The sequence below is a fragment of the Haplochromis burtoni genome, unplaced genomic scaffold (assembly GCF_018398535.1).
Source record: "Haplochromis burtoni strain Fernald_Lab_line unplaced genomic scaffold, NCSU_Asbu1 Contig_29, whole genome shotgun sequence".
Lineage (NCBI taxonomy): Eukaryota > Metazoa > Chordata > Actinopteri > Cichliformes > Cichlidae > Haplochromis > Haplochromis burtoni.
Genome location: NW_024582390.1, coordinates 522,986 through 534,598, shown reverse-complemented (window position 1 = coordinate 534,598; position 11,613 = coordinate 522,986). Strand labels below are relative to the sequence as shown.

The 11,613-nt window shown below is 39.3% G+C and overlaps 2 protein-coding genes across 2 annotated transcripts; one reads left to right on the top strand and one right to left on the bottom strand.

Moving 5' to 3' along the window:
- Nucleotides 1–647: 647 nt before the first annotated feature.
- Nucleotides 648–2,634, bottom strand: LOC102301096 (tubulin alpha chain). The gene is made up of 4 exons (XM_005918356.2): nt 2,617–2,634; nt 2,136–2,358; nt 1,743–1,891; nt 648–1,637 (listed from the first exon to the last, which is right to left on the bottom strand). The coding sequence occupies exons 1-4, from the start codon at nt 2,617–2,619 to the stop codon at nt 663–665; spliced, it is 1,350 nt and encodes a 449-aa protein (XP_005918418.1). The 5' UTR covers nt 2,620–2,634; the 3' UTR covers nt 648–662.
- A 3,569-nt stretch (nt 2,635–6,203) lies between these two features.
- LOC102301689 (tubulin alpha chain) lies at nt 6,204–11,563 on the top strand. Its single transcript, XM_005918358.3, has 4 exons — nt 6,204–6,337; nt 9,725–9,947; nt 10,048–10,196; nt 10,315–11,563. Exons 1-4 carry the CDS (start codon nt 6,335–6,337, stop codon nt 11,287–11,289), a joined length of 1,350 nt encoding a protein of 449 aa, XP_005918420.1. The 5' UTR covers nt 6,204–6,334; the 3' UTR covers nt 11,290–11,563.
- The last annotated feature ends 50 nt before the right edge of the window (nt 11,564–11,613 follow it).

Genomic DNA, 11,613 nt, shown 5'->3' with positions numbered 1-11,613 from the left:
TTCAGCCACTCTGTTTGAATCATAGTGCAGTGATTCATACAAAACGGAACTGGGATTCTATTGTTGCTGCAGGCTATGGTCTGAGTATGAGCTACACAAGCAACACCAGCCAGAGTCCGTCGTGTTTTTTTTTTCTCTTGCGTTAATTCTCAGAGTCACAGCTGAATGGTTTAAAGAAATTGACATAGGAGCCCTTTCATAGCTTGCATTCCTCATGGGAGAGGATAGTGGGGGGAGGTGCAAGAGAGAGAGAGAGAGAGAGAGAGAGAGAGAGCGTGTTTAAAGCAGGCAGAAACCAGAGAAAGAAACTATCTTAAAACACCAAAAGCACATTGTACTCTTTTGCTATGAATATAAACACTTTTTTAAATGGCACTGTGATAAGAGAAATGTAAAAAAAAATTTGAAATGTTTACATGTTCAACTAAGGTTTTAGATTTGGTTTGATTTGTAAATTTGCCATGGTACTCAGCACACAGTGAAAGATATGTTATTTTGGTCTGTTTTTGTGAAATATGGAGTATTAAAATTGTTCACAATTTGGTCACACAAATTGTAACATTGTTAGTGTAGTCATATTTCTGATACATTTATTTTCACTTCAAAAAAAGCAAAAAGCCACATTTTGAAAACCAGAAAAAAAAATTTACTCTGGATTAAAATCAGTATTCTTCTCCCTCTTCATCCTCCCCCACATAGTCAGCACCCACCTCTTCATAATCCTTCTCCAGAGCAGCCATATCTTCTCTGGCCTCTGAGAACTCTCCTTCCTCCATGCCCTCCCCAACATACCAGTGAACAAAGGCTCTCTTGGCGTACATCAGGTCAAACTTGTGGTCCAGTCGGGCCCAGGCCTCAGCGATGGCTGTGGTGTTGCTTAGCATACACACAGCCCTCTGCACCTTGGCCAGGTCTCCACCAGGAACCACAGTTGGAGGCTGGTAGTTGATACCCACCTTGAAGCCAGTGGGGCACCAGTCCACAAACTGAATGGTGCGTTTGGTCTTGATGGCTGCGATAGCAGAGTTGACATCTTTGGGCACCACATCACCACGATACAGCAGACAGCAGGCCATGTATTTACCATGACGAGGATCACACTTCACCATTTGATTAGCTGGTTCAAAGCAGGCATTGGTGATGTCAGCTACTGACAGCTGCTCATGGTAGGCTTTCTCAGCAGAGATGACAGGGGCATAGGTGGCCAGAGGGAAGTGGATACGAGGGTAAGGCACCAAGTTGGTCTGGAACTCTGTCAGGTCAACATTCAGAGCTCCATCGAAACGAAGTGAGGCTGTAATTGAGGACACAATCTGGCCAATCAGCCTGTTAAGGTTGGTGTAGGTGGGTCTTTCAATGTCAAGGTTCCTGCGGCAGATGTCATAGATGGCCTCATTGTCCACCATGAAGGCACAGTCGGAGTGCTCCAGGGTGGTGTGGGTGGTCAGGATGGAGTTGTACGGCTCCACCACTGCCGTGGAAACCTGGGGGGCTGGGTAAACAGCAAATTCGAGCTTTGATTTTTTCCCATAATCAACAGAGAGCCTCTCCATCAGGAGGGAGGTGAAACCAGAGCCAGTGCCTCCACCAAAAGAGTGGAAGATGAGAAATCCCTGCAGGCCAGTGCACTGATCAGCCTGAAAATGTATTAGTTCATTATTATTAAAACCCTTAACTCATTTAGTTGAACAAAATGTTTAATACACTCCAAATATATAGCTTTGACACTGTCAAAGTCTCACCAGTTTACGTGTCCTGTCCAGGACCAGATCTATGATCTCTTTGCCGATGGTGTAGTGGCCACGGGCATAGTTGTTGGCAGCGTCCTCCTTTCCTGTAATCAGCTGCTCAGGGTGGAAAAGCTGACGATAGGTTCCTGCACGCACCTCATCTGTACAACAAAACATTGATAGATATTTACTGGATGAGAAATCAAAACATTTACTGTTTCTACTTTGGTACAAGAAACCTTTTCGAGGAATAAGAATATGATGGTGTTGTTTAATGAATTGAAATTCTACAAATAGAAATGCAAAAAAACAGTAAACAAATATATAGCTCTGTTTAAAAACATCAATATAGAACATTAAAAACTATCTAGCCTATGTAAAATATCAAATAATACTGGTGCTGACCTATGACAGTTGGTTCCAGGTCAACATAGATTGCTCTGGGAACGTGCTTTCCTGCTCGTGTCTCACTGAAGAATGTGCTGAAGGAGTCATCGCCTCCTCCGACAATTTTGTCCGTGGGCATCTGTCCGTCTGGCTGGATCCCATGTTCCAGGCAGTACAGTTCCCAGCATGCATTACCAATCTGAGCCCCAGCTTGGCCCACATGAATTGAGATACATTCACGCTGCAGAGAGTGAAACTGCTTTACTTTCCACATGCCTACATGAGTGTTATCAAGCAAATTATCAAACCCAATTTAAGCTATCATACTGTACATTTATTGTTGGCTTCAGATAAAAAAAGACAGATTTGATTTAATTGATTATGTACTACTGTCATGACAATTCAGCTTAATCCTGAAGAATATTCAATGTCTCACAGCTATTCAGAATATAGTAGCATGTTCTTACAATAAGTTTTACACTAGCTAATCATATCTTACCATACTTTTTCTCTTCAAAGTGTCCAAGTATCGGTAACAGGATGTCGTTCCCGAGGCAGCTGTGATACTCTGCTTTATATACCTGTGGCTTAAGGTGTATAGTGATTTGATATGAACTGTAATCAGACCTACTGATGAGACCAAGATAATATCATATACTTGACAGACAATGCAAAAGGAGGTCAACACCCTATTCATTGTGTTACTCTTTGAGTGGATTGTACAGGTGTGTATGTTTCACAAAGCAGAAGGAAACTCCAGATGAGGGGAAGGTAACCTATAGTTTCAGCTGGCAATTACCATTGTAGTGTTTGCAGTGGCAGCTTATGTGATTTAGCATTTTTTTAAATAATAATAATTTTAAAAAAAAAACTCATCATGCTTTGAAATTGTTTTTTTAGTTACAATATTCAGTCAGGGATAAACACAAAGACTGAGAAAATGCTCCTGTCAAAAACGGTGAAGTTTATTTTACTGAATATGAAGTATGGTGCAAATAACTGTTTTTTTCACTATTACTGACTTTCCATTGGCATATTGGCAAGTTATAATATCACAATTTTGATTTTCATGTTTTGAACCACTAACATTATAATGGACAAATATCTTTTTCTGTCTTTTCTATTTGCTTTGACCAGCGTCCCAACATTTATAGGATCTGGGCTTGTGAGGCTAATTTGTTGTTTTTATAACTTTTTAAAATTGATGTTGATTGCTGAAAGAGTTCTTTCTAAATAAAGTATGCATGATACATGCTCCTATGTTCTTGCTGATTCTTCAACAAGGTGCTAACATAACTGTTCTAGTTGTTTCACTGTATGCATAACAAACATCAGTCAACATATACTGTATATTGTTCAGTTCTGTGATATGTTAAACAAGTTAAACCACTTTCTGGAGCCGCAGGTGCCCACAGTAAGAGCTGAACGCAAAACATATGGGAGTGTTGATTCATTACTTTCAGTGTTTTGTAATAAAACATTAAAGCAACCTGTGGTTGTATTATTCACAAATTCTACATAGAATTTAATAATTATTCTCAGGAGAGAAACTGACAATATTTTTAAAAAGTTAAATAGTTACTAATGTACTAAATGCACTTAGTGGAAGGTCTCTGCACTTTCATATAAACCATGCTGTGTAATTCTTTTTTGTCTTGAAAATAATTGTAATAACTATTAACCTGAAGTAAGAGTGATACCGTAGTCTAAACTGCACTATTCATTTTGAGCTCAGTTCCCCTCCTGAGGGAGTGAGACTCACTTACCAAAGGAGTAAATGACGTTTTTGTCATATTCTTTTATATCAATCACACAACAAAGCTCTTTTGTGTTAACAATGCTCAGTGCTATATCATATTAAACTCTATTGTACTATATACTATGTGTTTTAATGTCTTTTAGACACAATGGTATAGTTTATATAATTTTATAATTAAAGCAGTCTTACATTACATTTTAGTACAGTAAAACATATTGAATGTAAAAAATTCTGAGCATTTAATGCTATTCCTCCACAAGCAGGGATTTCACTGGAAAAACACACATCCTATTATGTGATTTGTCATCAAGGGTGTTGCATAAAGCTGTGACCCACTTCTATTATTTGAGAGTATAGTTCTCCAATGTCATATAATTAGTTTTTAGACTAGTGGGTCATAACAGTGCTAGGGCTGGGAAAAAATGAGATGACCTTTGCGACCTAGAACAAAGCAGAATGACAGAAAAGGATTTAAATAATTTCTATGTTTCTGTGAGGTCTTTATATGTGTAAAAAACAAAGTAAAAGTCAGCATAAATTAACTGTATACTGATTCCTTAGAAGATTACAGTATAATTTAAAAAGGAAAACAAGCATAGCATTAGTGGTTTAAAGCTAAAAAAAATAAAAAATAAAAAAATAAATCATTGGGCATGAATAGCTTATTGTGTAACATTATACTACAGGATATTTCTAACTAACTCGGCAGGTCATTCTTAAAGTTAATACATTTTGGGATCAGTTAAATTTCAATTCAGTTGTGTTTACATATCGCCAAATCATAACAATAGTTTCCTCTAGGAACTTATATTGTAAGGTAAAGACCCTACAATAATATAGAAAAAACAACAACAACAATGAAACAACCCCTTATGAGTAAGCACTTAGCAAAATTGGAAAGGAAAAACTCTCTTTTAACAGGAAAGGACCTCTGGCAGAACCAGGTTCAGAGAGGAGGGCCAGAGGACAGCCATTGTCCATGACCGGTTGGGGGTGAGACAAAGAAAAGCACAATCCAAAGACATGCCACTCATGGAGTTAGGTGAATTGGTGATTCCAAATTGCTCATAGGTGCAACTGGTTCTCAGCCTCTGTTAGTTAGCCCTGTGGCAGACTGGCAACCTGTCCAAGGTCTGCCTTGGTAGCCGCAATAGCACCCCCTTACCCTACAAGGACAAGTGGAAGTATCACTTCCAAAATCTTGCCATATACTAACAAAGGTAGCAGAATTTTAAGCATAGTTTTAAAGATAAAATACATTTTGTGAACATTTGACCTAATCTGACTTTGCAAAAGCGGTTCAAACAAACTTAATCTTGCCATTCCCTATATGCACATATCTTGCCAAAACAAACAATGGCAGTAAGAATAGGTCTATATTACACTTTGACCTTCAGATCACTTTATTGACACTGAAGACAAGGTAAAAGTTCAAACTTGTAATCATAGTTACTAAGTTATAAAACTTTTTGTCAGTTTTTGATCAGTAAATCATTAAGTTGACCTTGAGGGCCTTGGTGGATGTAAGCCACATTTTAATGGATGGCTATCATCAACTCCCTCTAAACCAGGGGTGTCAAACTCCAGGCCTTGAGGGCCAGTGTCCTGCAGGTTTTAGATAAGACCCCAGGTGAACACATCTGAATCAAATGATTAGTTCATTACCAACTCGAGGCCTGGAGTTCAACACCTGTGCTCTAAACCCTGACACATTTTAATTAGAATTCATTCAAAACCTTTCAAGCTATCGTCTTTTCAAAGAAGATGACATGGAGATGCTACCAAAAACATGACCTCCTTGACAGAGGTAATGAAAAAATTGCAGGTTCCAATACGGGAGAGGGAAAAACAAAGACTACATGACATCGGTTGTCACACATTTACTTACTCAGTGGGCCATAATGAAACTACTACGACCTCTAGCTTTCAAAATGTTGAATGACAGCATGACTGCACATCTCCACCCATTTTCAGGCATTTTTAGAGCTAATAATGTACAGTATTTTCTGCTGATGGTGCTGTGACCAAAAATAATCCAACAAGGTCTTGTAACAACAACAACAACAACAACAAAAATGACTCGCTGACAACATGAACTTTTATGGCCACCTTTTTTCAAAACCAGTACAAATAGTTAGCGTCTTCACTTCTACTACATAAAGGATCAAGTTCAGGGTTTTCTTCCGTTTCTCGCGCATCTTGCTCAGAGTTATATATATATTCAGCTATGTCCGTGCTACATCACCCTGCACATTCCAAACGCGCGTCCACGTCAGAGACAAGTGGGAGTGGCTTGCAGCCTAATATACCGTAACAGCTCCGCGCCCACCTGACATTACTTACTCACTCGGACCACATTGACGGCCGCTGTGAGAGGTTACACATAACCTGAAGCCAGCTACAACTGTTTTTTTTTTTTTTTCTTTTCTTTGACGGGCCAATCTACTAACAATCAACCATGGTAAGCATAACTCTGTCAGTAGACTGTAAAAATATTTCCTCTCCAAAGTTTAGTAAAGGTTTATCATCTATGAAATATTTCCTAAGCAGGTGCATTTCCACAGTATGCGCCAGCGAATCTATATGATCCAGATTTAAAGTGGGTGATGCAGGGATTCTTGTTACTGCTCCCCGTGTGGCCTCCTGCAGCAGAAATAGATTTTTAGCTCAATGATTGGCAGTAAAGCTGAGCTGACTGCTGTCCTGGATAAGCAGTGGTGATGATTAGACACTTTCACCTCACCAGAGAGAAGCTATACAAAGCAGATTTAACTCAGATAAAAACGGGGGGGATTTGTTGTATTAACAGTCTAGTGGTTTTCAAATTAGGGAACTGTTTGCTTCTTTCAAATAGCTTTGAGAATACGAATAAATAAAAATACTTCTTTGCTATTAAGGCGTGCGTTGATTACAACCATAGCCCGTTTGCAAGTGTGGCATGTCTCACATCTATCATCAAGTCCAAAATAAGTCTCAGTGTGTAGTTCTGCAGAGCAGGAAATATTTTCCTATTTGTCATGTTAACCAAACAATGGCATAGATTAAATTCATGGCCTATTTTCTACTTTTTCAAAAATAAAAATTTAAAATATCATTTTTTAAAAATAGAAATCACCTGTTCATAATCAAATGAAACAAACCTTTCCCACCTGAGATGGATATAGCTTGGACCCTCAATTATTAGCTCTGATGTGCTCTGATGTGTGATTACTGTGTTATGTTGAATTTTTAGTGGCATATTTCACTGTCAGGAAATTCAGCTAACACACACATACCTGACCTTTTACCTCTGTTTGCTCTGTGTAGTGTAAACACAGCTTGTTAGCACTGTCAGTACTGCTTAAACCAAATGGTATCACTGTGTACACTACAGTATACCCAGCTTGATTAAATTGACCTAATGCATAACATTTAGTTCCTGTATAGCAACTGTAGGATTCTTTTGTTTCTTTAGTGTATATATAACACTAAAGAAACAAATTAATACATCTACACAGACAGAGCACTTTACATAAATTCACAAACTTTACCTTTCCTTAAGCAATATATATTCCATAATCAGGCTAAGTATTACACTTAACGACAAGTTCAGGCACACCTAAACATGTTCTGGGAGTGCTAAGTTCAAAAGAGAGGCTTTCCTTTGATCCAAAATCTGCAGCGCAAATGTGCTGAAAGGTGACAGTTAAAACCGTGTTACATGAATTGTTGATGGTGCCATCAACCTGCTTGGCTAGTATTGCATCCTCACCATGCAGCTTTTCAAATAGGTCAGCAACTTTGATTTATTTTAAAAAATATCATAAGTTAGACATATTAATTATTTATCAGAATCCAATGTTGAACCATCCCCAGAAACATGCTTTGGTTTATATCAGGAGCAACATCCCAGGATGGTCTTGATGAGAAACAATTAACTAGAAACTATGAATACCCATTAAGTAGGTTTTAGGTTAGATAAAGCAGATTCTGGGGCAAGTGTGGCATTATACAGTGCATGTGGCTCAAAACTAATGAATGTCAGACTGGCAAAATGTGTCTTACATGTTGGACCTGACCAAGGTTTATATACAGGCAGAAGTACTGGCACAAAGAAATGCAACTAAATGGTAATAACCAAATGTTCAACCAACATTCAAATATACAAGATGACCATTTATATGGCAAGTGGTTCTCTTGGAGGACTCTAAAACAATATGAACAAAATACATGACATATAATTCATCTGTTGATTCTTGATCTCTTTTTTTCCAAACGTGTACTGTGAGAGTGGGCGTTAAGAAATCAATTTTCATGCTTCCTGACCTAAAAAATCTTTTACAAACTTATTATGTCTTTATATGCTCCTTTCTTACACTCCGTATGTGTCAAGCTTGCGACTAGTTATTTCCAACGCAGGCTTTTTAATCACTGACAAAACTGGAATGTCAAGTAAGTGTTGAGACACCTCAGAGATGTTTGTTTTTCTCTCGACACACCCTGACAGTCGGAATGAAAATTAAGTTTGACAGTTGGAGAGAGATTTATCCATGACAAAGCCTTAAATACCTACAACTTACTGTACTCGTTATACTTAAAGACATAAAAATATCTCAGCTTCCAAACAGCAAAATCATTCTAACACACACTTTCAACAGATAAGTTACAAAAGGTCTACTGTTTTGGGGACTAGCAGTCAGTGTTTACAGGAATAGCCAGCCCTCACAGCTAGGTGTCAGGTTAGCACGAGGAACCAAAAATAACTGTTCCACAAAGCTCTGCTAACCTAGAAGCCCAGGCAAGTATGAGGGTCATCACCGAGAAGTCCGCAAGAAAAATGGCTATGTGAATTATAAGACTTACAATAGTGAATATATCCAAATATATTTGCTTCAATAAATGAAATATGGTCTCTAGACCACTTACACCACCAATACCATACTCTGAGTCACCATCTGTTCACAGAGAAAGAGAAAATTGGGGACATGTAAAAATAGCTGCCTGACATAAACTAGTGTGGAAATGCAGCGTACCACATGTGACAAGTTGTTGAAATACAAACTGGGTAGACTTATTTTTCATGTATGCCCCAAACAAAGATGGTTTAGCTCAGAGTTTACACAAAATTCCCAACAAGAGGCTAGCATTCAGTTTAAAGTTTTATGAGCTGGATGTTGGAGTTCAAAGACTAGGTTTGTTCTCTGGCATTACTATTATTGGAAAACATAGCGTTAACATAAAAATGCGAGACATCATCCCAGTAACTCAAAAAATGAATATTTTCAGCATTTAAACAGCATGTCAGACTAATAATCTCACTGGTAGAAAAATCAAATTTTACCACAAAGCAGTCTGTCTCTGTGTGATCTAATACCTAAGACATGTAAAGTGATACAGCAAAAAGCCTTCTTTTGTTCTCTGTATAATGAATAGTTAAACAATTTTTTTTATTTATTTTAGGCTTCACATGCATAAAAATACTGAGGAAAACACAGTGCAGGCTTTGATTGCCAGTGGACTGTTGATTTTTTTTTATTTAGGTCATGTTTAAAGTATAACAAATGCTTAGTTGCTCTCTGGACTCTGCTTCCATTCCAGCTCCTGACTGCTCATAGCAAATGCATGACATCCAGTGACAGCTGCAGCAAAAATGTGTTTTGCTTGTTAATCTTTCTCTCGCATCTTTGCTTCCATCTAGTGGCTGAGTTTCCAGATTGGTTCCTTGAATTCTGACAGCAATTGTAAAATATAATTATGCCCAAATTTGTGGTATTTTAGTGTAATCTGTGTTTCCTTTTCTCCTGTATGTATATATGTGTGAATATATACACGGAATTTATGTTATCTTGCTCATTTTTCTGTCTTGCAGCGTGAATGCATCTCTGTCCATGTAGGCCAGGCTGGTGTCCAGATGGGGAACACCTGCTGGGAGCTCTACTGTCTAGAGCATGGAATCCAGCCAGACGGCCAGATGCCTAGTGACAAGCCCATCGGTGGCCATGATGATTCCTTTACCACCTTCTTCAGTGAAACTGGGGCTGGAAAGTATGTCCCCAGAGCAATCTTTGTTGACCTGGAGCCCACTGTCATAGGTAAGTAGGGCTCTGAATTTGACCTTAATTTAACTAATAAAAAGCACTTCCTATAATAGATGAATTTGTATTCTTAGCGCTTGCTCTTTTGATTTCCCAGATGAAGTTCGAACAGGAACATATCGTCAGCTCTTTCACCCTGAACAGCTGATCTCAGGAAAGGAGGATGCAGCTAACAACTATGCCCGTGGACACTACACCATTGGGCGAGAGATCATTGACTCTGTCCTTGACAGGATCCGTAAACTGGTAATTGATTAAAGGGAATCCCCATGTTTTAATTAATGTTGCCCTCAACTGCACAAAATCTGACATTCAAACCCCACTCTGCACAAATAGCAAACTTTGTGATATTTTCTCCACACAGGCAGATCAGTGCACTGGTCTTCAAGGATTCTTGGTCTTTCATTCCTTTGGTGGAGGCACTGGCTCTGGTTTCACCTCCCTGCTGATGGAGAGGCTCTCTGTTGACTTTGGCAAAAAATCAAAGCTTGAGTTTGCCATCTACCCAGCCCCCCAGGTTTCCACAGCAGTGGTGGAACCTTACAACTCCATCCTGACCACCCACACCACCCTGGAGCACTCCGACTGTGCCTTCATGGTGGACAATGAGGCCATTTATGACATCTGCCGCAGAAACCTTGATATTGAACGTCCTTCCTACACCAATCTCAACCGCCTTATTAGCCAAATTGTCTCGTCTATTACAGCCTCACTTCGTTTCGATGGAGCTCTGAATGTTGACCTGACAGAGTTCCAGACCAACTTGGTGCCCTACCCTCGTATCCACTTCCCTCTGGCCACCTATGCTCCGGTCATCTCTGCTGAGAAAGCCTACCACGAGCAGCTGTCAGTGGCTGAGATAACCAATGCCTGCTTTGAACCAGCTAATCAAATGGTGAAGTGTGATCCTCGTCATGGTAAATACATGGCCTGCTGTCTGCTGTATCGTGGTGATGTGGTGCCCAAAGATGTCAACGCGGCCATCGCAGCCATCAAGACCAAACGCACCATCCAGTTTGTGGACTGGTGCCCCACTGGCTTCAAGGTGGGTATCAACTACCAGCCTCCAACTGTGGTTCCTGGTGGAGACCTGGCCAAGGTGCAGAGGGCTGTCTGTATGCTAAGCAACACCACAGCCATCGCTGAGGCCTGGGCCCGACTGGACCACAAGTTTGACCTGATGTACGCCAAGAGAGCCTTTGTTCACTGGTATGTTGGGGAGGGCATGGAGGAAGGAGAGTTCTCAGAGGCCAGAGAAGATATGGCTGCTCTGGAGAAGGATTATGAAGAGGTGGGGATTGATTCATTTGAAGAAGATGAGGAGGGAGAGGAATATTAAACAGGGTCAGCTGTCATTTACTGTTTTCAGGGGGAAATTAATCGTGGTAGTAGTTATTTATTGGAGGGGGGGGGAGATAATATTTTGGATTTTAATCCAGAAATGTAACTTTTTATTTACACTTTAAAACAGAAAAGTCTACCTAAAATCTATATCTGTTTTGCCAATAAAATTTTGTTTTGACAGCTTTTGTTTGTTAGGTTCTGTTAATATAATAAGTGAGTGAATCTTTATTTTTTGAACTATTGTGGCTCAATAAATCTCTCCCAAGGTATAGATTCTTTTCTTTTTTAACCCAATGCATCTCAAGAAGTATTTTATTTT